General features: G+C 34.0%; 1 protein-coding gene across 4 annotated transcripts in view; it reads left to right on the top strand.

The window, feature by feature from the left end:
- The window catches only part of SPATA17 (spermatogenesis associated 17), a 190,177-nt gene that overhangs the window by 1,664 nt on the left and 160,620 nt on the right, over positions 1-27,893 (top strand). For 3 of the 4 annotated variants that reach the window (XM_068538543.1, XM_068538541.1, XM_068538542.1), the window contains exons 2-3: positions 24,411-24,500; positions 26,304-26,385. In XM_068538543.1, coding sequence (XP_068394644.1) covers positions 24,411-24,500; positions 26,304-26,385 — 172 coding nt within the window. The remainder of the gene's footprint in view (positions 1-24,410; positions 24,501-26,303; positions 26,386-27,893) is intronic. The other variant, XM_068538544.1, reaches the window with a different exon arrangement.

Genomic DNA, 27,893 nt, shown 5'->3' with positions numbered 1-27,893 from the left:
ATTAATATTTTCAGTATGAAGGAAAGTCTCTAAAGATCACGAAGGAATCAAAATTTCTCAGTTTGCCTAGTTTAAAAAAAAAAGGGTATTGATTAGCATAGGAGCAAAAACCATATAAAATGTTAGTATATGAAAAAATAAACGGGCAATTTCCTTAAGAAATTGTTGTCATTTCTCATCTGTTATTGACTAGATTAGTTCTTTTGTAAACTTCAGTGTACATCACCTGAGGGTCTTGGTAAAATGCAGATTCTGATTCAGTGGGTCTCAGTTATGGCCAGCAAATCTGCATTTCTCACAAGAGTTCCTATCAGGCCCCATTTTGCATAAAAAGGGAGACTTTGTAAGAAAAAAAAATGGTGTATGGGCCTATCGTTTAATTTGTGAACATCCATACAAGTTAAATATTTATTCCTTCTTTACATGAGGCAAAGAAAATGAGGTTCAGATGGACTGATAATCTGTATGAGGTCATACAACTACTAAGTCTCAAAGCCAAAAAACCCAACTCTAAGGCCTATGCTCTTCACTACCATACTAGACAAGATTTTCTTCACACTACACTGGTTTTGATGAATTAACTCACAGGAAGCACCAAGATCCAGAAATCCAAATGGCATGAGCATACCGTTTCAACTCCATTAACATGTAGGCACCAGAGTTGGAAGAAACAATTTTAATTCTTCTTGGTTTGTTTTATTAATGTCCTCTATGTTGGTAACAAGGCAGTGGCAAAAATGTTTCTACCTAACAGCTGGCACCAGATTGCCTCTGAAGTTGAAACATGACTTTGCTGGGAAAAATATACTATGACTAAGTGCTTTGATTAGCACCTGAATCCTCCAGGACCTGGGTGTCCACCCAGGAAGAGAGAAGCTTCTCTGCCTAACATAGGGGAAAGGTTTGGAACTCCAAGAAGTGAAAAGCAAATATGGTGGTAGCTGATGTGATAAGAAAGCCAGGGGCATGGGTAGAGTTGTGCATTATCAAACCTGTCCAAGCCCTTGGGGAAGTTGCTCCCACAAGAAATGTTTGGTGGGCACTCATGTTTGGTGGTCTACTCATCAAAGAGACTGAACATTGTGTCTAGGATGTTACAGGATGGCACAAAGATAATACACAGTTGTTATTTGACTAAGTATTGGCCTTTTTTTTTTTTAAACTTTCACTATTACTTCCTAGTTTCATTTCTATTCTTCTGAATTACTGAGATTTCTTTGTGACTTACTGGTCATTTATACTATCCTATTTGTGGAAAGAAGAATTTGGTATATGTTCATTAATCATATTTTTCATTTTCCCCATATCCTTATTTAAATTTCATCTAGTTGATCTGTCAAACGCTAATAGGAATGAGTTCAAAATGCCCCTCTTCCACTGAATTCCACTGAGTTTCCACTGTGTGGTATCCTTTTATGTCATGTTATTTAGCTTTTATATGTGTACTGGTGTGTGTCTCTTCATTATTGGCTATATATTGGTCTTTTTTGAATGTGCAAAATGTTTCACCTTTGAATCCTACTTGCAATTTTTTAAAATTATTTTTATTATTTCTTTAAACAGATTTAATGCAGTAACATACAACTTGTAATATTAATATTGATCCTCTTTTATCTGATCTGAGTTAATCATATCGTTTTTATATATTTCTCTTCACAAACAGCACATTTTAGGGTTTTAAATAATTAGAACCCAGGAAGTTCGTGATGGGTTAAGTTTGTTTCTTTTTTTTTAATTTAATTTTTTATTTTATATTGGAGTATAATTGATTTACAATGTTTTGTAGTTTCAGGTGTACAGCAAAGTGATTCATTTCTACATATACATATTGATATATAGGCATTTTACATGTTCACCCTATGTTAAGCTACTTTTTAATTCTTGTCCCTCTCTGTCATGACTTCTCATGTAGAAGCTGTGTTTTATTTTTTTTTTAGATTTTAATATTATTCAGAAGGGAACTTATTTCTAACATTTCTTATGAGAACTTAATGCACTCTACTTAGATTCTCAACACTATATTTATGAATTAAATATTCACTGATTAATTAAATATGGATGGAGCACCTATTATGTGCTAAGGACTGTTCTAGGTATTGAGGATACAGCAGTGAACAGAAGAGTCATGAGGGAGACAGAACATAAATAAACTTACATATAATATTTTGTCTTGGAGTGATTGTAACCAAAAAGAATAAAGCAAGGTAGGGTGAGCAAAGTGTGAACAAACATCCTGTTTTAAATGGAGTGGTCTGAGGATGCTTCTCCGATCAGGTAATATTTGAACAGAGTCCTAATGAAAGTGGATGAGTAGGCCTACTAGATAGGGATCTCAGGGATGAGCCTTTAGGAGCTGTAACATCAAGTGCTATGGCCCTGTTGTCAGAAGCCTGCATGAATGTGTTGCAGCACAGGGTTGGAAGCCAGATCATTTGGGGCTTTTAAGCCATAGTAAGGATATTGGATTCTACTCTGATTAAGATAGGAAGTCATAGGGGATTTTCAATAGAGGAGTGACTTGATCTGACTTCTGTCTGTGAAAATAAATAATGAAGAAAACTCCGAACTTATTTTGAAATTGGTAGAACATTTTGATTTTGTTTTCTTTTTCCTGCTTTCCTCCTCCAATTCCATCGTTTATTAGTTTAACTCTTTGTGGCCTGTTTTGCTTGTTAAGAAAATTTAAGTCAAATCTGCCTTTATGAGAAAAATAAATAAGATTTGCAATCATTTTAAACCATATATAGTTTTCTAAAGGTATATAAGCAGAAATTAACCTAATATATGTCAAAATCTCTTTTCATTAACTTAGCTGAAGGGTATGTGTAGGGGAATATTGAGAAAGCAGGTGCTCAGGAAGAGGGCTAGAAGTTCTACAGAGACACTGTAGAGACTGAGTGGCTAACTCAAATTTCCAGATCCCTTACCCTCTGAAGCGGGGCATGGGGAGTGCGTGAGGATAGAGAGAAGGGAGTAGAAAGAGAAATAAATGCAATTGAATAGCTGGTGTGTGCTGAGAACTCTGTTAAGTGCCTTCACAAATATTATTTTATTTTGACTTTCACAGTAATCATATGAAGGGATTTTTATTATTCCTACTTTACAACGGAGGAAAATGAGATCTTAAAAGTGTAAGTTACTTGTTCAAAAAGATCAAAGATCTAATGAAGTTTGATCCATCTCAGTCCAAACCTTATGCTTGGAGTATGGGGACTTTAAGTCAAGTCCCTGCATGGAATTAGGTACATCAAATACATAAGGTCTAACCTGCCTTTCTAAGGTCAAGTTGAGGAAAGGGAAGCATCTGGTATGGCAAGTACCCTCCAGTACAAGCGATTTACCTGGACTTCATTACCTTGTGTCAACCTAAAGTATAATGTTCCTTAAGTTGGCCTGATTCTGGAATCCATTATTCCCATAAACATAATCAATTTGTTTCTAACTCCAACATAGTCAAAGGTTCCTGACTGTATTCTTAGTCTAATTAGTTGGTTTGATGTCCTTGACTTTGGACAATCACCTTGGTCCTAGTAATCTAAAAATTGTAAATAACACTTAGTCGGATAGACACGAGTCTCTTCCTCTGATTCTAATTAGTTGCTGATATTTCTGTTCAGTGGGACTCAATTCTGACCAGTAAAATTTAGCAAGGCTTCTGCCAAGCATACAAGGATGATTTATGCCAGAGTGCAGGAACAGTTGAAATCCTAATTCTGTGTTACTTGAGACTTAAACTTAAGCTCTTAAATTTATACTCTTACCTTACTTAAACACTTTAAATATCAGCTTTCTCATCTGTAAACGAGGCAATAATGCCTATTGAGATGTCAACTAAGAAAATTAAATGATTTTTTGTCACATTAGTTAGCACCCAGTAAAATCGTAATATTAAAGGAAATCACAACAGGAGGGCATAGAATAAAATGCATATGATCAACTCAGCGGATATAAGAAAGGCAGTTGATAAATTTATTTATTTATGAGTATTTTTCTTTTATTTATAAAAGTTTTAAAAATTTTGATATATTACGTACATTTAATGAAGTACATAAACTATAAGTGTACAGCTTAATAATTTTTACGTATGTGTATACCCGTGTAACCATCATTCAGATAAAACTCTCAAGTTAAAAAATCTTTATAAATGAGAAATAAAGGGAAATGTGCTTATAATAAAGAATATGTTTCTAAAACCAATAGCCAACATCATGTGTGTTGATGAAATACAATATCGATAGTTCCATTTAATTCAAAAACAAGAGAAAAATACACATTAATTCTACTATTTGGAACCTTTTTCTGGAAATTGTAGCCAATACTGTAATAAACGAAAAAAACCCTAAATATTTATTAGTAAATATTAGAAGGGAAGAAGTAAAGGTTGGTTACAGATCATGAAATTATAAAGCTGAGAAAATGCAAGGTAATCTATTTAAAAAACTCTTAGAAATAAAATGAATTTGATAAAGTGTCTGATTACAAGGTAAATTTAGAAAAATCAGTAACTCTTCTTGGTACCAGCAATAACTAGATGAGGAATTAGATCAGAAGACATACTAAGCATTTATGTATACTTCTCCTTTGATTCCATTCAAAATACAGTTAAGTGTAAAAAAATTGTTAAAGACTACATCTACAAAATTTTAAGAACAAAGAAGCATGCAATTAATAGACCAGTAATTTTGAAGAATTTCTAGAAAACAAAAATTCAGTAGGAAGAAGGAGAGATGGGAGTCTAAGCCAGCAGCTCTTATTCTTTTCTCCCTTGCACATCTGTGTTTAGACAACTCAGTTTTCAAAATAAGGGAAACATAGCTATAAGGACCAAGAACCCCACTGCTTAGAAAGAAGCCTGCATCTGGTAGAGTCCACAGATGATGCAGATACTACTAGGACCTGTGGTATGTCTCCAAAATCGGCTACCAAAAGCTTGAAGAATCACTTCTGAGAATGAATGGCTTCTTTTCTTTGACCATGGAAGCTCTGGAATCCTCCTGACCTGGAATTGGTCTAAGGAATACCTATGCCTCAGGCACCAAAAGAGAGATCTCAGTTCCACAACATGTTCACTGCTGGCTCATTGAACAGAAAACGTTTTTACAGTAACTTTTACTGCCTGTCAGTACGCTACTGCCCTAGTGACCTGAGCAGGCAGTCCTGCCTAGATATCAAGCAATTGAATATCTATCAACATAAATAGGCAGAGAAAATTCATAAGCCATTCAAGGGAACTTTAGTTTGGAGGAAGGAGATTAAGCTAAGAAGCCAGAATAGGTGGCTACTGTGGAGTTAGAACTAATGGAGGACACGGATGTAAACTTTAGTAAAAATATAATGAGAACATTTACAGAAATAAAATTACAGAAAAAAATTACTGGAACCAATTCTTTTCAGCTTAAAAATGTAATAAATCAATTAAAAAATAGGATAGTCATAACTGAAATGTAAATGTTTCAGGAAAGCAATGTGGTAGACATATCTATGGGACTTAGTATATGAATAATAGTCACTGCAGAATATGGAGTAGGAATGGGAAGGAGATAGATTAATAATAAAGAAATACTAGCAGAAAATGTTCCTAAACTGAAGAATGAGTATGGCTTTGAATTGAAAGGACTGTCTGAGTCCTAGACAGGATTTTCTTTTGGAAGACATACTTCTTAGATATTATCTATCCAAGGATACAGAAAAAACTTTACAAGCTTCTAATATAGATAGAAAAGAGAAAAGTGATTTGCTAAGGAAAGAGTCCAGCATTGGATGGCTCATATGCAACACAGAGACCTAGAAAAGGACAATAATTATCGATTATTCAAGGTAACAACTAAAAATCCTAAACCTAGCAAGGACCTTATTCATTTTTTTGATGAGATATTTTCAGACATGTAAAGACTCAGAGTTACATCATCCATGTACCCAACCTGGGGAAATGTTCTCTAGAAAGTACTCTGTGTAATCAAATGAAAATTAAATCATAACAAGGATTTGAGGATAGGGGAAGAACAAAAGAAGTAACGGAAACAATGATGAGCAATTATACTTGTATGTAGTATTTATGGTTAAATTTAGATAAGCATTGTGATACTAAGATTTATGAGATACCCCTTATTCTACGCAGTTAAGAGAATCCAATTGGCACTTTCAGTATTCTTCCTAGACATCTTTGTGCAGGTTCAAAAAAATCATTAGTACATTTTCAATCAACAAGCAGTTACAGGCAACAGTCCTACTAATTGTGTCACTAATAAATAATGCAGGTACTTCTTTATCTAGCTTCTAATCTGTTACCTCTCCACTCTTCTAGCCTAAATTGTCTCTTTAGTGGCCTTAAGAACTCCTCCACTGGCTGCCCCATAACCTACTCCCAAAGCCAATACATATATTTTAGGTTTATGGTAATGTCTACCATACTATCTTTCAGTGTTCTATGTAGTCAAATTAGTCAATGTATTTCTCTGGCTTTTGGGAATTTTAGCCTATTTTTGAATAGTCTTTTCCAGCCCGTGATTATAAGAAAATTATCTGTATTTACTGATAATATTTTAAAGTTTTATTACATTTTTCCTTCACTCTTTATGCAGTTATATTTCTATGCATGTATTGTGTGAGATAATAACTTAATTTTTTTCTATAGAAATACAGTTGTCTCAACACCATTTATTGAACTATCCACACTTTCCTTACTAATTTTAAATTTTGCATGATCAATAAATAAAAGGGGTTAAAATTGCACAGGAAGAACTACAAGTGTCTTTTTTTTATTGAAGTAGAGTTGGTTTACAATGTTGTGCCAATCTGCTGTACAGCAAAGTGACTCAGTTACACACATAGACATTCTTTTTTTAATATTCTTTTCCATTTTGTTTTATCACAGGATATTGAATTTAGTTCCCTGTGCTGTACATTAGGACCTTGTTGTTTATCCATTCTAAATGTAATAGTTTTCATCTACCAACCCCAAACTCCCAGTTCATCCCTCCCCCTCCCCCTCCCCCTTGGCAATCATAAGTCTGTTCTCTATGTCTATGAGTCTGTTTCTGTTTCGTAGATATGTTCATTTGTGTCATATTTTAGATTCCACATATAAGTGATATTATATGGTATTTGTCTTTCTCTTTCTGACTTACTTCACCTAGTATGATAATCTCTAGGTCCATCCATGTTGCTGCAAATGGCATTATTTCATTCTTTTTTATGGCTGAGTAGTATTCCATTGTATATATGTACCACATCTTCTTTATCCATTCATCTGTTGATGAACATTTAGGTTGTTTCCATGTTTTGGCCATTGTGAACAGTGCAGCTGTGAACATAGGGGTGCATGTATCTTTTTGAACTATAGTTTTGTCCGGGTATATTCCCAGAAGTGGGATTGCTCTATCATATGGTAATTCTATGTTTAGTTTTCTGAGGAACCTCCATAATACTGTCTTTATTCACTGAAAACACAATTTTATGCATACAAAACTCTAAACCACCTACAAACAAAATGATTTAGAAATAAAAAGTGAATTTAGCAAGATTGCAGGATACAATACACAATACACAAAAATCAATTTTTTTTTATATAATAGCAGTGGGCAATTATAATTTGAAACTACAAAAATAATATAATTTACAATAGCATCAAAATGCTTATGACTGTATCTACTTACCCTATAGAAATATGTACACAATTTGTGCACAGAGTATTTTATATACGGGGTTATGTATAAAGGCATTCATTAAAGCATTATTTCTAATAGGAAAAACACAGAAGAGACTTGTATGTATTTGTAACTAATCTGGCTAAATAAATAAAGGCATATTCACATGATGGAATATTAAGTAGCAGTTTAAAAGAGTGAAAAATTTTATACATAATGACGTAAAAATCTCTGAGACAAAGTAAAAAAAAGAGGTCATAGGAAGCATGTAATACATTTAGCATGAAATTTTTATGTATTAATACATAGAGACACAAAAATATGGATCTGGAATCATATAACAAGCTGTTAATAATGATTAGGTTTTGAAAATTGGAGGATAAGGTAGGTTGAAATGGAATCAATTTTTTTCTCTATTTTTCTATATCAATTTTTTTCTCTTTTTATATTAAGCTTTGGATGTTAATGTATTATTTATGAAATAAACAGGAAATAAATAGGTAAAAATTTGTTCTAAGACAAAAAATTTGTTTTGATTTTTTTTTTAATTTAATTTTAATTTTTTTGGCTGCACCACACAGCTTGCGGGATCTTAGTTCCCCAACCAGGGATTGAACCTGGGCCCTCAACAGTGAAAGCGCTGAGTCTCAACCACTGGACTGCCAGGGAATTCCCCCAATTTTGTTTTGAAAAGGTAAAATTAAATATATAAAATAAGTGTCCATGAAGATGTAACTGGTACAAAGCTTGCCCTCCCACCATGAAAAATTAGAAGACTGAACAAAATATATGAAAACTTATTTCTAGACATTGATGCAACAGACAGTGCAGGATTAGGATCTCTGAAAGAAAGGAAACAAATTACATTATCCAGACAATTACCCCATCTTTATACCTGGAGGTAATTTCTGAACAAAATCCAAATTCTCAACAGCATAGCCTTCATAGTATCCAGCTAGTAGGAGAAAAATGTAGCAAACTAAGACTTGTAACAAGGAGGAGAAAAATCAGTTAATAGAAACAGACCAGAAATACAAAGATAATAAAATCAGCAGACAAGGATTTTTAAAGAGCGATTCAGAATTTAAAGACTTAAAGGAAAATATGAGCATAATGAGAAGTTAGATGGAATATAAAGGAGAAGCAAATGAAACTTTTAGAGATTAAAAAAACACAGCATCTGAAAGAAATAATTCACTAGATGGACTAAACATCAGACTAAAATATTGCAAATAAAAGATCAGTGAATTTGAAGACATACCAAATATATATTATTGGGTAGAGTATTCTATAAATATCAATTAGATCAAGTTGGTTGACAAATATTCACATTTTCTATATTGTTATGGATTTCCTGTACAGTTGTCCTATCAATTATTCGGGGAGACATGTTGCAATTCCCAACTATAATTGTGGATTTGTCTATTTCTCCTTTTAGTTTTGTCAGGTTTTGCTTCATGTATTTTGAAGCTTTATTATTAGGTGCATATGCCTTTAAAATGATCATATCTGCTTAACAGATACGATAAATTAACATTTTTATCATTGTATGATGGTTTTCTTTGTGCATGATAATTTCCCTTACACTTAAGTCTACTTTAAATAATATATTTAAAGCTATGAAAAGTGTTTGAAGAATTTAAAACAATATTGAGATGCCATTCTTTCTTGTGTGTGTGTGTGTGTGTGTGTGTGTGTGTATACGATCTCAGATTTACATAAAAGTTACAATACAGTACAGAGAGACTTCTTTCTAAAACCAAATGGGGATGGGTTGCAATCTGATGCCTTGCAAATTCTTTTTCCATATGAGAACATTTTCTATATAACCACAATTCAACCATCAAAATCAAGAAATTAATATGTGTACATTTCCACCATCTCATCTTCAGACTCCAAGCTTTGCCAATTGTCCCAATAATGTTATTTATAGCAAAAAATGTTGTTTGTTTTGTCTCCTTAGTTGTTTTTTTTTTTTAAACTATCATGGTTAATCTAATCTAATTGTACTTTGAATGAAGACTATTTTTTTTAAATTTTTTTAAAATTTATTATTATTTTATTTTATTTTTGGCTGTGTTGGGTCTTCGTTTCTGTGCGAGGGCTTTCTCTAGTTGTGGCAAGCGGGGGCCACTCCTCATCGCGGTGCGCGGGCCTCTCACTATCGCGGCCTCTCTTGTTGCGGAGCACAGGCTCCAGACGCGCAGGCTCAGTAGTTGTGGCTCACGGGCCCCGTTGCTCCGCGGCATGTGGGATCCTTCCAGACCAGGGCTCGAACCCATGTCCCCTGCATTGGCAGGCAGACTCTCAACCACTGCGCCACCAGGGAAGCCCAGTTATTTTTAATATAGAGCATTTTCTCAAATTTTCTTCAATTTTCATGATCTTGACCCCTTTGAAGAACACAGATCAGTTATTTTGTGGAATTTCCCTCAATTTAAGTTTGTCTGGTTTTTCATCTATTAGATTCAGGGTATGTATCTATGGGAGAAATTTCACAGAAGTAATGCTCTGATCTTTTCAGTACATCTACCAGGTACTGTATGATTTTGATTTGTCCAATTACTGGTGGGGTTCATTTGGATAATGTCATTAAGGTTATGTCTGCTAGGCTTCTTCACTATGATGTTCTTTTTTTCCTTTGTAACTAACAGGTGTTTTTTAAAAGCAAGTAATTTGAAGCTGTCCCTCTTCTAACTTTCAATTTATTTAAATATTTTCTTATTTCTATCGTTATGGGCTCATATGTTCCTATTTTAGTCAATGGGTTAAAATCCATTGCTCTTATTTATCTTCATGCTAGCATTGTCCCAGATTTGTCTAATGGAAGCCACTAAAAGCTTCCTTCTGTGTCCTGATCATGGTAATACTCTCCTGCTTTCTGACACAAAAAAGTTGAGGCTAAGCTTTTACTTTTTCTGCCCCAGCCCTGGAGTTATCCATTTCTTCAAGGACCTCTTGTTTCTTTTAGTAGATGCCTGTGCCATTGGGTGTTGTTGTTCTCAAGCCCTCTCAAGTGGACAGAGCTAGAAAATATGTGTATATATGCATTTGCACAGAGTTTACATCTATACTTTATCTATGTATCTATCTATCCATTCATCCGTCCATGCAGATGTTGAAATCCATGAGTTTACATTGACAACTCTATTTCAAATCCAGCACTACAGAGTTCATTCTAATTTTTTTCCCTTTTCTTTTCTTTTTAATATATTCACTTATTTGACCAATCCTTCTGTATGTAATCAAACTCCTGTCACCACAGCTGTTTTTTCTTTTAGGTGTACCACTTTCCACCCTGTGTGGGATCTTCCTCTCTGTGCTGAACTATCACCTCCCAGCCAACTTGGATACTCTTTTCATCACTCTTGGGCTCTGATTCCCTGTCTGGCTGCCCTCCCATGTGTACCTTTTCTTTACCTTTCCTCAACACCCTAAAGCCAGGCCTCTCCATGGGAATACTCTCCTTACTCAGACTGGGACAACCTACCCCAGGGGTTGCCCACCCCCCCCATGTGGATGCCCACCTTACCCCGCACAGGCTGTTATACCCCATGCTGAGCCATGGGGTCCTCCCCATGCCCCCACCCCCAGCACAGATCTTTACTTTTCTTGCCCACTGCTGATTTCTTTAGGACTTAATTGTTCAGGAAATGAAGTGAAGTGAGAAGGAAGATGAAGAAAAGCAAATATGAAATATTTTAAAAGTACACTAACAGTATAAATCTACATGACAAACTATGATAATTCCTACTTTATGATCTAATGCTTATGTATTTGCAACCCATGATTCATTGAACTGTGAAGTAATAATAATAACGAGAGCTATTAATGAAAAACAAAACATGGCTTCTACCTTCTAAAATGTCGTATTTCTCATTATCAAGTAGTTATTGACCTCTTATTAGTAACATGGGTGATAATCAGAACCCAAAGTAGAAAATAAGCATAATTCTGCCTTTAAGGAGCTTGAAATCCTTTAAGACCTAATAGTGAAATGATATGGAAAAAAGTAATCATTGTACACATCAATATGTCTTATAACACAGGACAGCTACTATCGGAATTTTATTCCTAATGTCTAAAATAGCCACAAGTTATATGATAATGAAAAGGAAAGCATATTGGGTTTTTAATCTAGTATTTATTTAGTAGCTAAGGTCAGACTAAGCATAGTATTTTGATGTGTAAAATGCATATTTTTTGCATATTACTGGAAAAATACTTAACCACACATTTTTTCATTTTTATTTATTGTCAGTTATTTTCTGGCCACTAATTACATACGTGCGCATAGTGTTATCCAGGGTTATAATACTTCTAGCTGATGATGAAGTGACTGGAAACTTCCAGCTTTTTCTCGATGTTTTATTACATTCCTGGTAATACTTTTGGTATTTCATCATTATTAATTCACTTAGTATTCATTGTGATAATGCTGATTATAATAAATTTATTTCAAATTCGTGTAGATGTCATGTTTTATTCAGTGCTATAGGATTTTCATTGTAATTTGGAACTAATTAATATACCATTAAAATAAAGTGTTACCCACATTTTTCATTTTAAACATAAAATGTCTAGCAGTTCATGACATATTGTATGAGTATGCAGCATCCCAGTGGCAACCCAAGTATCTGTAAATTTCATTTTTAAGCAGTTAAAAAAATGGCAACAGAAAAATGTTTATAGATGTCAAATTTCAGCACATAACTTAAAACTTAGCAGTAAGTTAACTACTAGTTATTTTAAAGCATGTCCCTTTAATTTAATGTATGGTTCTTTTTAGTGTCATAGTATGCTTTTATTTATACAACTGTTAAAAAACACCCAGAGATTTTGAATAACTCCAAAAAGAAATTATTTAATCTTCCTTTTGACTAGGTATTATATGTCAGCATTATTACCAGGAGAGTTAAAAAAACATAAACTCAGGACAGATAATTTGATTGCTTATCTTCTGTATTTCTTATGACAATTATAAGTAAGGCATAAGTTCAAACTAATACACTAGTTGAAAAGAAGTAGTAGGCATATCTGTATACCCTATATTTTTTCTTCCTCCTTTGCAAAGATAGTCAGTTGTTGATTGCTGCTGGTGAAGGACAGAAGAATGTTTTCAATAATTTAAATAGAGCATAGTTGACCCTTGAACAACATGGGTTTGAACTGGCTGAGTCCACTTATACTCAGATTGTTTTCAACAAATACATTCCGCAGTGCTACACAATCCCCAGTTTGTTGAATCCGTGGATGTGGAACTGCAGATATGGGGGGCTGACTGTAAAATTATACATGGATTTTTGACTGTGTGGGGTGTTGGCTCCCATAACACCCACATTATTCAAGGGTCAACTGTATATTTAAAACTGAAAAACAGATCTACTATAGTTCTATTAAATGTTAATGATAAAAAGGGTTAAATAACCATGAGAAACCGTTTTATCCCATTATCATGAATTTGACTTTACATCAACCTTTTTCAATAAGTGTTTCTTTCCTTATCTTCTTTACACTCTATCTTCTTTGAATTGCCTGCTCTACTAGACATTGTGTTGCTTTATCTTTTCTGTTTTTGCCCTAAATGACATTTTATATCCTGCACTAGAATATCTTATTATTGGCTAGGATAAAATGTTAAAAGAAAAACGAAAGATTCCTTTTAACCCTGTAACCCCTTGAAACAGTGGCCTTGTTTTCATGACTTTTTCATGGCATTTGACACTGTTTAATCATGATCTCCCTTTCCTGAAGCCTTTCCATTAACTCCTAATGAACTGCAAAATACTTGTCTCTTACACTTGGGCCTTGTTTTTTGTTTTTTTTCCCCCCCTTATTTAACACCTTTCACTGTAAATTGTTTTGAACCAAAGTCTGTTAAACTTTGGAGATGTGTGGTGCCAGTGCCACAGTGATGATATTCAGGGAGTCTAATATCCCTTAATATTATACACAAAATTCTGAGAACTGTTAAGAACTTTGCCTTCTGCCTTGGCTTCAGCTATTACTTATCATATCTTCCTTCTTTTCTTCCTTTCTTCCTTCTTCTTTTCTTTCTTTCTTCCATCCTTCCACGAACATTAGTTTAGCTCCTCCTATGTATCAGATACTTTAGTACATGTTGGGATACAGATATGAATAAAAGGCGAGCCTCGCAAGAAGATAAATGTTATAATTAGTATATAGAAGAAATTTCAGGGTGTATAAAGATACATCTCTCTGGAAGTTGCAAAAGTCAGTTCAAGAAGAGGGTGTAGTTTTGTGATAGTTTGAGGTCAAGAGAGCACAGGGCCTGTTCTGTGAACTATAGGAGTAGAACGGCTCTATCATAGGATTGAAGTGGTAAAAGAAGACATGGGAGATTAAGTCTGAGCCAGAGCTGGGAGGACTTTGACATCTCAAGGGCTTTAGACTTCATTCAGAAGACTTGGGGTGTTTTGTGGGGTTGCCATGAAAGGATTTTAGGAAAAAATGGACTTGATTAGATTCATGTCTTAGAAAGACCATTCAAACAAAAGCTTGAAGGATAGAGTAGAATAAAAGACTAGTGTCTAGGAAACAATGCTTTTGCAAATAACTAATCTTGGAAATATGAAGACATGAACTAATGCAAATAATTGGTTTTGCAGTTTTTGATTTGAGCAGTTGGGTGAATCATATTGTCTTTCATGAGAAATGGCTTGCAGGAAAGAGCTGTTCTAAGAGAGAAGAATAGAGGATGGGTGTGTGTGGAGGAGGGATGAGAGGAGTTATTTTAGATATGTTGAATTTGAAGTACCTGAGGAATATCCCAGCACAGATGTTAAGATGTTTTAGATATACAGATCAGGAGAGTTGCCCATCCTCTGAGAACCTACTCAAAATGCTTCCTTTGACTCCCGTCTTTCCCTACTCACTATTTCCTAAAAAAACAAACAAAAAAAACACTTTTCTACTTCTGAATTTTCCAGATCTTTCCTTCTGACGTGGTATTTTACTTTTCTCATACGGTATTTCACTTTTCGCATAATTTTATTTACTGTTGCTATTATTTTTCAGTTCTATTATTGGTTGGGCCAAAAGGTTCTTTCGTTTTTTCCATAAGATGGCTGTAGTAGCACTTAGTTGTCTTTAACTTCATTCGAAACAATTCTGCTAGATTGTATGTGACAGCTGTCATATCAGTGTGCATTTAAAAAAAGACATCAATATTGGTGAATTTTTGTGTAGCCATTTTAATATTGAAGATGGAAGAAAAAAAGCAACATTTTCAGTATATTATGCTTTATTATTTCAAGAAAGGTAAAATGCAACTGAAATGCAAAAAAAGATTTGTGCAGTATATGGAGAAGGTGCTGTGACTGATCGAACGTGTCAAAAGTGTTTTGCAAAGTTTCGTGCTGGAGATTTCTCGCTGGACGATGCTCCACAGTCAAGTAGGACAGTTGAACTTGATAGTGATCAAATTGAAACAATAATTGAGAACAATCAATGTTATGTCACACAGGAGATAGCCAACATACTCAAAATATCCAAATCAAGCGTTGAAAATCATTTGCACCAGCTTGGTTATGTGAATCGCTTTGATGTTTGGGTTCCACATAAGTTAAGTGAAAAAACCTTCTTGACCATATTTCCGCACGTGATTCTTTACTGAAATGTAATGAAAACGTTCCGTTTTTAAAACAATTTGTGACGGGCGATGAAAAGTGGACACAATACCGTGGAATGGAAGAGATTGTGGGGCAAGCAAAATGAACCACCACCAACCACACCAAAGGCTGGTCTTCATCCAAAGATGGGGATGTTGTGAATATGGTGGGATTGGAAGGGAGTCCTCTATTATGAGCTCCTTCCAGAAAACCAAACGATTAATTCCAACAAGTACTGCTCCCAGTTAGACCAACTGAAAGCGGCCCTCGACGAAAAGCTTCCAGAATGAGTCAACAGAACACACATAATCTTCCATTAGGATAACGTAAGACCACATGTTTCTTTGATGACCAGGCAAAAACTGTTACAGCTTAGCTGGGAAGTTCTAACTCATCCGCCGTATTCACCAGACATTGCATGTTTGGATTTCCATTTATTTCGGTCTTTACAAAATTCTCTTAATGGAAAAAATTTCAATTCCCTGGAAGACTGTAAAAGGCACTTGGAACAGTTCTTTGCTCAAAAAGATAAAAAGTTTTGGGAAGAAGGAATTATGAAGTTGCCTGAAAAATGGCAGAAGGTCATGGAACAAAAGGGTGAATACGTTGTTCAATAAAGTTCTTGGTGAAAATGAAAAATGTGTGTTTTATTTTTACTTAAAAAACTGAAGGCACTTTTTGGCCCACCCAATAGTTTGTAAGCTTGAGAGCACAGAATATGTCATATGTACATCTTTGGCTTAAATGGCATGTTAAAAGTGATGGTAGCATCATGGCAGCATAAGTTGTTCCTTTTTTCTCTCCACTTTGATTTAAAACTAATCAGACATCCATAACCAGAAAAGAAAGAAAGAAAGAGAGAGAGAAAGAGAGAAAGAAAGAAAGAAAGGAAGAAAGAAAGAAAGAAAAGAAAGAAAGCACCTCTGCACAGCATACGAAGACACCTGGGATATCCATCCATTTGTGCACCTGAAAGTGGATGGATTAGATTGCAGAGGAGGCGACTGAACAAGGGAAGTGGCGTCGGATCTGGTGGCAGCAGAAGAGTGATGGCAGAGAAGGCAGAGGCCAGTCTGTCAGTGAGCTGGTACAACCTTTCCGGAAGAGGAGGTGGAGGATGAAGGCGGTGAGGGTCTGCCCAGCCACACGTGTTGCAACTCGAGAGACCAGTTGCTCTCTCTGAGGACACTCAGTGACTGAGGGAGATAAAGGACAGGGAAGTAGACAGACCACAAGAACTAAAGGAAGTCATCTTCTGTCTGCCCCAGGAGGCAACAGGACTGCCCATGGACATCTGGGACACCCCTGCCCCTCACCCCCACCCCGATTAAGAACCTTTCTACCGAGCTGTGGACACACTCAAAGTCCCAAGTAGTAAGTACACACCTCTCCAGGCTTTGCCACTACCTTTGCTTTATTTTTGTGTGTGTGCTCCCAACCTTAGGGGCAAGTCAGCTCCAGGAAGAGGAACACAAAACCTGTATTTGTAGTGCCACCTTCTGGAAAACAAAAGGAAGGCTCCTAATTATCAATCTGTTGAATTGTTAGAATCAAAGTAAATTAAGCCTTACCAAATAAGAAATGCATTTGCTACTTCAAATGCAGCCAAAAAAAAAAAAAAAAAAAAGCAGCAACAGAGGTACTTTTCATCAGACACCATGAACAGTCATGGTAATATGGTAGTACAAAAAGAAAATGACAATTTTCCAGCAGTCGAGCCCAAAAACATGGACTATTGCAATCTAAATAATAAAGAATATAAAACAGGCGTTATGAAGGAATTCAGTGAGCTACAAGAAAACTCAGAAAGGCAATACAATAGACAATAACACTAAAAATGTAAGAGCATTTAATACCCCACTATTAGTAATGGATAGATTGTCCAGACAGAAAATCAACAAGGCAACGTTGGAATTGAACAACACTTTATAAGGAATGAATTTATGAGACATATACAGAATATTCCATCCAACAGCAATAGAATGCACATTCTTCTCAAGTACACATGGAACATTCTCCAGAACAGATCGTATGATAGGCCACAAAAAAAGATCTTAGCAAATTTAAAAGATTGAAATTATATCATCTATTTTCTCTGACAACAATCCTATGAAGCTAGAAATCAATAAGGGAAAAGTGAGAAGGTCTACAAATATGTGAAAACAACACATTTCTAGACAACCATTGGATCAAAAGAGAAATCAAAGGGAAATAAAAAGTTGTCTCAACAAGTGAAAATGAAAATAAAACATATCAAATATTGCAGGATGCAGCAAAAGCAGTTCTGAGAAGAAAGTTTACAGCAATAAATATATATATTAAGAAATTGCATCTCAAATGAACAACTAACTTTACCCCTCAAGGAACTAGAAAAAGAAAAAAATTTCTGCTCAAAGTTAGCAGAAAGAAGGAAATAACAAGGATCAGAATGGAAATAAATGAAATAGAGACCACAAAAGCATAGAAAGGATCAACAAAACTAAGAGCTGGTTCTTCAAAAAGATAAGCAAAATTGAAAAACCTTTGGCTAGCCTAAGACAAAAAGACGACTCAAATAAATAAAATTAGAAATGAAAGAGGAGATACTACAACTGATGCTACAGAAGTACATAGAATCAAGAGACTACTGTTGAACAATTCTATGCCAAAAAATTATATAATGTACAAGAAATGGATACATTTCTAGAAGCTAACAACTTGCCAAGATTCAATCAGAAAAAAATAGCAAATCTGAACAGACAATGACAAGTAAAGAGATTGAATTGGTAATTTTAAAACTTCTAACACAGAAAATTCCAGGACCAGATGGTTTCACTTGAGAATTCTACCTAACATTTAAAGAGGTATGAACACCAGTCCTCCTCAGATTTTTCCAAAATGTTGAGGAACACTTCCAAACTCATTCTACAAAGCCAGCATCATTTTGATACCAAGATTAAATAAGGATACAAGAAGAAAGGAAAACTGTAGACCAATATCCCTCATGAATATAGAAGGAAAAATTCTCAACAAAATATTAGTAAACTGAATTCAAGAACACATTGAAAGGAGTAGACACTATGTCCAAGTGGGATTTATCCCTGGGATGCAAAGACTATTCAATATATGCAAGTCAATAAATGTAATATATCATCACATCAATAAAATGAAAGATAAAAATCATATGATCATCTCAATAGATCCAGAAAAAGCATTTGACAGAATACAACATCTTTTCATGATAAAAACCCTTAACAGACTGGGTATAGAAAGAACATACCTCAACATAATATAGGCCGTATATGACAAACCCAGCTAACATTATTCTTAATGTAGAGAAACTGAAAGCGTTTCCTCTATGATCAGGATCAAGGAAATAATCTCACCACTCCTACTCAGTATAGTACTGGAAGTTCTAGCTAGAGAAATTAGGCAAGACAAAGAAATAAAAGACATCCAAACTGGAAAGGAAGAAGTAAAACTGTCATTATTTGCTGATGATATGATCCTATATATAGAAAATCCCAAAGAATTAGTCCAAAACTGTTGGAGTAATCAACAATTTCAGTAAAGTGGCAGGATTTGAAATCAGACAGAAACCAATTGGATTCCTTTGCACTAATGATGAAACATCAGAAAAAAGAAAGTAAACCATCCCATTCACAATAGAATTAAAACCAATAAAAAATTTAGGAATAAATTTAATCAAGGAAGTAAAAGATATGTACAATGAAAACTACAAAACTTTGCTAAAAGAAAATGAGGAACACAAAAAATGGAAAGGCATCCTGTGTTCCTGAATTGGAAGAATTAATATTGTTAAAATATCCATATTACCCAAAACCATCTACAGATTCAATGCAATCCCCACCAAAATACCAAAGGCATTCTTTACAGAAATAGAAGAAACAATCCTAAAATTTATGGATAAAGAAACAATCCTAAAGTCTATGGGGACCCACAAAAGACCCTGAATGGCTAAAGCAATGCTGAGACAAAAGAACAAAGCTGGAGGTATCACACCTCTGGATTTCAAACTATACTACAAAACCATAGTAATAAAAACAGTATGATACTGGCACAAAAATAGACACATCGACCAATGGAACAGAATAGAAAGCCTAAAATTAAATCCCAGCATATATGGTCATCTAATATTCAACAGGGGAGCCAAGAATACTCAACAGGGAAAGGATAGTCTCTCAACAAATGGGAAAACTGAAGAAACACATGTAGAAAAATGAAATTGGACCCCTATCTCACAACACTCACAAAAATTAACCCAAAATGGATTAAAGAATTAAATATAAGACCTGATACTATAAAACTAGAAGGAAACATAGGGAAAAAGCCCATCAATGTTGGTCTTGGCAATAATTTTTTGAGCATGATGCCAAAAGCACAAGCAACAAAAGAAAAAAATTCACAAATGCAACTACATCAAACTCAAAAGCTTCTTCTGTACAGCAAAAGAAACAATCAACGAAATGAAAGGACAACCTACAGAATGGGAGAAAAAACCACGTATCAGATAGGGGCTTAATATCCAAAATATATAAAGAGCTTAGTCAACTCAATAACAGAAAAGCAAACAGTCCAATTAAAAAATGGGCAGAAAAACTAAATAGTCATTTCTCTAAAGAAGACATTGAAATGGCCAACAGACACATAAAAAGATGCTCAACATGACTAATCATAAGGGAAATGCAAACAAAAACCACCATGAGATATCATCTCCCATCTGTTAAAATGGCTATCATCAAGAAGACAAGAGACAACAGGTGCTGTCAAGGATGTAGTGAAAAGAGAACCTCTGTATGTTGTTGGTGGGAATGTAAATTGGTCCAACCAGTATGGCAAACAATTTGAAGATTCCTCAAAAAATTAAAAATAGATCTACCACATGATCCAGGTATTCCACTTCTGGGTATATACCCAAAAGAAATGACTACAGGATTTTGACAAGATATATGCACTCCACATTTATTACAGCATTATTTATAATAGCCAAGATTTGGAAACAACCCAAATACCCATAAATGGATGAATGGGTAAAAAAGATGTGGTGCATATGCACACATATGGAATATTATTCAGCTGTAAGAAAGGAAGATACCTTCCCATTTGTGACAACATGGATGGACCTTGAGCACATTATGCTAAGTGAGGTAAGTCAGACAGAAAGACAAGTGCTATTATTAGATCATTTATATGTGGAATCTAAAAAAATTAAACCCATAAAAAACAGAGAGTAAATGGTGGTTACCAGAGGAGGGGGGTGGCTAAGAATGATGGTGTTTAAGAGTACAAATGTGTAATGAGTAGTAAATAAGCCATAGAGATCTAATTCATATAATAGACAATAATATTATATCATAATTATGTAATATAAATATCACTATACTGTCCATCATATTACAATATATAAATGTATCTATGTAATAAGCTATACACCTTAAGCTTAACAAAACGTTACATGTCAGATTTATTCAATAATAAATAAATGCCATACTAACACATAGTTTACATATAATAAGTATTTTTGAATTAATGAATAAGATATTGACAGACTGGTATTTTTTTCTTCCTGCAATCTACATAGATGCATCATTATGTAATAATGTAGTAATTATCATTTATTGAAAACATATTATTTACCAGTCTTCCAGTTTCTTTGTGATATGCCAACAAACATACCCATGATACATTATTATTGAAATTTTACAGAAGAAACTGAATTTTTGATTAAAAAACTTGCTTAAGGTAACCCAACCAGTAAGTGGCACAGTTAGAATTTGAGCTAAGGTCTTTCTTCAAAGCAAAAGTGCTGGCCACTATCCTAATATTTTAACTAGGTTAGGCCATAGTTCATGTTATATTAAATGGTCAAATTCCTTAGGGTTTAATGCCTAGATAAGTCTAATATTTCCCTTAAACTTGAAGACACTTTAATGCCATTTGTTAGTTTCTTCAATATTTTACATGTTTTTCAATGTACATTGTACCAAAATTCTATAAATAAATGTTTGTATTGAATACATAAAGGTAATACTTCCTCTTTCACATTGCCTTGGAGAAGCAGCAAATTCACATATTTTGTGGAAGTAGCATCAATCAGTTAACTGTTCAGAATGAAATTCTAAATGTGCTTACCTTTTTTGGAACAGTGATGACATTTGACAGTAAAATTTAACATTGGTAACCATTCGTCAATCCCTAACTTCAGCTTCTTGACTAAAGGGCCTTGTTTTCTGAAATTTTAAGGACCTTGTTTGTTTCAATGTAATTCTTCCTGAAATACACATCGGCACTCACAAGATGGTTTGCTATAGATCTCAAAAGTGCAAATATACCCAGAACCCAGGTCAAGGCTTTTAGAAGTGTAAATTGCTTGTATTTTCTTTTCTGTAAATTGCCTGTGTTTTGCTACTTTTCAATTGGGTTGTTTAATTTTTTCAAAGTTTCTTTTCTTTCCCTCAAATATAGTGACAACAGCACAGTCTTTGGTTTTCCCGTTTATGGCATTCCTAGTTTATGAAGACATGACAGATCTTAGAAATTTACTGCACGTCTGTCCTGAAATTTGTTTTATCATTCCCATTATAGTTTTACTACCATGTGTATGTGTATGCACTTCTAACGAACATTCCTGAAGTTGTGTGACTTTTGAAACTCTTATAAATGAAAGTTTTCTGTATGTGTTCAAAGACCAAATTGTTTCCTTCTGGCCATATACACAAGTGCCTATTGTACTGCATTCTCACAGTACTCAGTATAGTGAGAAATTTTTGTTTTTTGCTATAGATGTTGATGTTTTTCCACATCTTCATCTTCGTTTATTGTTATTAGGTGATGGGTGCTATTTTATGCCACACAATTTCAATATTATATTTGGAAATGGCTTACGTGCATTTTTCCTCTTGCCCTTTTTTCCTTGCTTTTTCTTCCCTTTTACTTCCCTCCCTTCTCCTGTTCTCATCCTTCCTCTTCCCCTTCGGGGGAAGTGATGGTTAAGAATGCAGCCTTGAGAGCTAGACTACCTAGAATCAAATCTCCGCTCTGACACCCACCAATGTGTGACCTTGGGCATATCGCTACACTTCCCTCTGCCTCAGTATCTTCTGCTGTCAAATGGGCATATTTACTTACTTCATCGAGATGTGAAAGGATTATATGTAAGTTAACTCAGTGGTATGTAAATGCTAGGAACAGTGCTAGCACATAAAGTATTAATTTGTTTAAGATATTATTATTCTTTTCTCTACTTCTTTCAATAGGTTCGTTCAGAGATCTGCCTGTCTATTACCCATAATCACCCCAGGACTCAAGTTACTAAGAGCCTGGGGGTTCCTGTTGGGTTCTCAGCAACTCTGTCATCCTAAAATGGGGAGAGATGTCCACGCAGTGAAAGGTGTAGTGAGGGAGCTTGCAAATGGCATTCTTCACAGAGATTAAATGTGACAGGTGACATGCTGTCCCCCAGAGGAAGCAGCTCTGGGAAGACAAAGGTTGAGTATTAGGAATAACATCCATTATCTCTCTGGACCCACTGAGAGAGTCATGTGGGACAAAATAGACAAGATGACTGCCTTTTGCATCTTAGAGTTTAGTGGAAAGACCCTCATTAAACAATTACATATGATTGTGTTAAATGTTATGAAGAGCTATGAGGGTGTATAATGGAAAGGCCTCATGGATTCTGGGGATTCAAGGAAGGCTCCATGGAGGAAAGGACTTTAAGCTGTTGTCTCTCCCACGTGCAGTCTAATAATTTGAGCCAAGGATACAGTTTATACATGTCTCTGCTATTATTTTGTACCTGAAGGGCAAACATACAGCAATAACAAAACTTTCTTTTCTTCTAATTGTCTAGTGTGTCCTCACACAGTTATTTCCAGCTAATTTTATTGCATCATACAGTAATCTTATCATGGTGCCTTCCATTATCTGGTAAAGTGAGTGACTATTCTCTTGTGTAGTTTTTACAGTTTGTTCTTCACTTCTACTACCCTTTATGCAACCTTACTGATCTGTGCGTTTTCTCACCACTACTCTTTTTCACGTCTGGGTCACTGACTTGATGCATAATTTTTGTTCCTGTCTCTGCTTTTGTAGATCCTTTTCAGTCAGGCTTTCTAGGTAACTCTCTTTCCTGCTTATCTAGTAGATAATCTGTCTATTTGCTTCTTTAACTATTTGTCACTGACAGTTTAATTGCTAATCCTATTTGCTTTCTCAGCCAACTTCACAGTATTATTTGAAATATTTTTCCCATTCTGTTTTTGTTCTAATTATATAAATTTAATGAAATCTATATATTTAACGTACAGCGAAAACAAAAAAATAGCCTAAGAAAACACAATTCTTGAGAGAATTTTTTAAAAAGTAAAAAATAAGTGACTAGCAATTCTTTATTCATTCAGCAAACATAAAGTGCAAAGTGCCAGCCAGCCTTCTAGGAGAGAGATTACTCTGTGGTCTACAGTAATTGCCCTAAACAACATGACTTTATCAGATGGGGATGGAGAGGGAGAATTGTAATGACTGAAAAAATTAAGATGGAGGTCTGTCCTGACTAAACCTTTTCTTCCTATAAGTCAGTAAAATCTAAAGAGTGAATTTCTTATCTCTTTATAAGGCCTATGGCCCTGGCCCCTGCCTCCTTTAACTGAAATGTATGTTCTAAGAACTCTATCTAGAATACGTAAAATGACGGATTCATTTTACTTAGAGGCAATTCATTTAACTGATGTAGTAAGTGAAATATGCAAGGATTTTAATCTTGCATAATATGTGTAGTGGCATTTAAACAGTAAATTCAAATAATTATGTTTTTTAAATAATGACAAAATAACACATTGCTTTTTAAATTTCCTTATAAAAACCACTGGTGAATTAATTAGTTGCAAATAGGTGATTATAAAAGTAAAAAAAGTAAAGCTGTTGAAAGCACATGGCCTCTTAGAGAAAGGTTAATTTTTGAAACATAGCTTATAATTTCTGGAATACTTTCTTTAGTATTTTAATTTTATTTAAAATGACATTTGAATTATAATTATCATTTTCAAAGAAATTAAAAATTAAGTTTAACAGGTTGATTTGCTTTAGAATTATATTAGTCACTAATGAAATGCTTAAAAAAATTTCTTTTTAGCGTTGTGGATATATTCCAAAAACAGGAGAATGATGCAGCAGTTAAAATCCAGAGCTGGTTTCGAGGATGTCAAGTTCGAGCATATATCAGGTATATTGATTTTGTCATGGAACCTCAGATATATCATAAAAATATACTCCTTAGAAAATGTAATTTATTCATGTGGTTCTTATTGCAAATAATTTTTTATTTTACTTGTAATGAAGTTAATAAATTATATGATGTCCTTTAAAGACATAACTCTTTTTGGTCATATTTTCTCACATATAAAGAAACTAAATGATGTTGACCATATCTCTTTTAAAAATTCTCAATGTCATAAATATACTTGATCAGTTTATTTTCTTCAAGTTCCATAGGATGTGACAAATGATTGGACTTGTATTTTTATAGCAATGAATTTATTGACTGGTAAGAAAGAAAAACAAAACAAAACAAAAAGAAGCTATTCCAATCCTCTCCAACGTGTTGGTAAATAAAGGCAAATGACACCAAAATGATGTCATGCTGATTACAAAGAGACTGCAATTGATCCCTATCTTAACTGTTTCCATTTTTTGTTCAGTGCTCAAATTTCCCTCAGTTTCTCATCAATTCTGAAAAATATTGCCCTGGAAGAATATGACTAATCCATAATAACTCAGATGGTCAGCTAGGGGTTATACTGTATACTTCCTTATATTTACTAGTAGGAGCCAGACATGCAAATAAAAGCATGAAGATGACGGTTCTCTTTTGGCCACTATACCAAATAGGAACATGGGAGCAGAGAGTATTTTTTAATTCAGCAGACTAAAATGACTTTAGCTAAGATAGACTGAGTAATATAAGTATGAAAAAGGGAAGTGTTTCTTGACCTCACATTATTTCAAAGTACTTATAGTAATTCATATCAATAGTGCCTGGCTTATTTCTTAACATGTCACTATGACCTGTTTTACATAGTCTTTTTAAAAATATATTTCAATATTTCATTGCATTCTTCTTTCTTTTCAATTTTCTTTTGACTTATTTATTTTTACTGAAGTAATTTACAATATTAGTTTCATATTAATTTAATAGCGATTCAAAATTTTTATAGATTATATTCCATTTATAGTTACAAAACATTGGCTGTATTCCCTGTGCTATACAGTATATCCTTGTAGCTTATTTATTTTATACAGAGTAGTATCTCTTAATACCCTATCCCTATGTATTTCCTCCCTCTTCCGTCACCCCACTGGTAACTACTAGTTCATTCTCTATATCTGCGAGTCTGTTTCTTTTTTGTTATATTCACTAGTTTGTTTTATTTTTTAGATTCCACATATAAGTGATAACATATAGTATTTGGCTTTCTCTGTCTGACTAATTTCCCTAAGCATAATACCCCATGTTGTTGAAAATGGCAAAATTTCATTCTTTTTTGTAGCTGTGCAGTATTCCATTGTGTGTGTGTGTGTATACATACATATATACATATATATGTGTGTGTGTGTGTATATATGTGTGTGTGTGTGTATATCTATATATCTATATATCTATATATCTATATATCTTCTTTATCCATTCATGTGTTGATGGACACATAGGTTGCTTCCATATCTTGGTAATTATAAATAATGCTGCTATTGAATATTGGGGTACATGCATCTTTTCAAATTAGTGTTTTTGTTTTCTTTGGATATATATACCCAGGAATGGATTGCTGGATCATATGGTAGTTTTTAGTTTTTTTAGTTAGATCATATTTTTAGGTTTTTTGGGAACCTTCATACTGTCTTTAAAAGTACATGTAAACTCGGCTTTGAATTTGATTTCTTGAATTGTGAAAAGGAATATTCTAAGCAAAAATTGAAGATATATCATTGTTTCAGTGAAAGCATACTAATAAGCATATTTTTCACCCAGGTACTTACACAGGGTAGCAACAATTATTCAGAAACAATGGAGAGGTTACTTAGGCAGACAACATTATCAACTAATTGTGAAGGTAAATATAAAATTTATATATGTTAGCACTTGAATTATTCAATTTGTTGTAACTAATTCACTTTAGTCACATTTACATGTAGTTTTGAAGTTATTGATAATATTTATATGAGAACAAAATTGGGTTTAATTTTTAGAACGAGAATTCTTCTCAGAAGCCTTTGCTGATTTTTCCATGGAGAATTGATGACTCATTTCTTTATACCCAAACTATACTAGATATTTTATTTTTGTTAAAGTACCGTTCACAGCATATGCATTTGTATGTATTATTTGTTGAAGAGTCTCTATTTTCTAGACAGTGAGCTCTTTCAGAGTAAGCACTGTAGCTTGTTCATCTTTGGTCCACCAACATTTAGACCAATCCCTGGCCCATTGCACTGTCAGTAAACATTGGTTGAAGTGCCCCAAATTAATTCTACAAAATAAAAATGTAAGATAATTTCTCTCTGTGCTACTTATCATTTCCTATAATTGACTCTTGGGAGTTTTTGAAGATTGCCTTAATAAGTATAGCAGAACACAATCATCTATATCCCCTGATAGACTTGCAGAAGTATGAGATAACATGCCAACTTATACTTCAGTTTAATGATTTCAGAAATTAAGAAAAAAATAATTTTTTGATACAAAATGAGGAGGTTTATAATCATTTGCCTACTTCACAAGTTTCCTGATTTGTTACTATTTTCTACTATAATAGTTTAAATTTGTTCTTCATTTATTCTTTATTAGAGGCATCTAAGTGAAATTAAAAGATATAGAGAGGGGAAAGAAAAAAATAAGTAGACAACTAAATGATAAGAGTTCACCTTTGGCAAGAAAAGTTTAAAACATGTTAATAAAATACAGGGACTGCTTGGAGGAAGAGCCTAATACTTTAGATTTAATGAAATAAATAAGTATTTAAAAAAAAATGCTGGCACGAACTTTTTACAAGTTTTGGATCTCTCTTACAGTTAGGTTTAAAATCACTGTGATGCTCTTATAAAGCAGATCTGATGTCCCTACAGGGGAACCCATTTTAGTGATAACTTCTCTAAATGACATGATTCTCTCAAGTTAAGCTCCTATTTTAATACTATACGTTCCCACTTAATTAATATGTCACTTAAGATTTTTAAAATCCACCAAAACCAAAGAAAAGTTTATTCTTTTAATTTAACTGGCTGAATAGCCCACTTACATGTCTGCAACAAACTTAAAGTATCTTTCATTAGTTTTGTTAATTGTTAACATGGGTTTTCTTGTCTAGAACACTAATCTCTTGCATCATTGACATTTCAGACTACTTAAAAAGTAATTTTTAAGTTTTGAAATAATTTCAGATTTACAGAGAAGTTGCAAAAATAGTACAAAGAATTCCCCTATATTCTTTACGCAGATTTCTTCACTAAAGTGAACAAATTTACTTTATCATTTTCTTTTACCCCTCTATACATATTTTTGGTCTTTTTTCTATGGTTATTTTGAATCATTTGAGACAAAGTTGCAGAAGTGGTGCCCCTT

The sequence above is a fragment of the Eschrichtius robustus genome, chromosome 3 (assembly GCF_028021215.1).
Source record: "Eschrichtius robustus isolate mEscRob2 chromosome 3, mEscRob2.pri, whole genome shotgun sequence".
Lineage (NCBI taxonomy): Eukaryota > Metazoa > Chordata > Mammalia > Artiodactyla > Eschrichtiidae > Eschrichtius > Eschrichtius robustus.
This window is presented reverse-complemented; position numbering and strand designations above follow the sequence as displayed.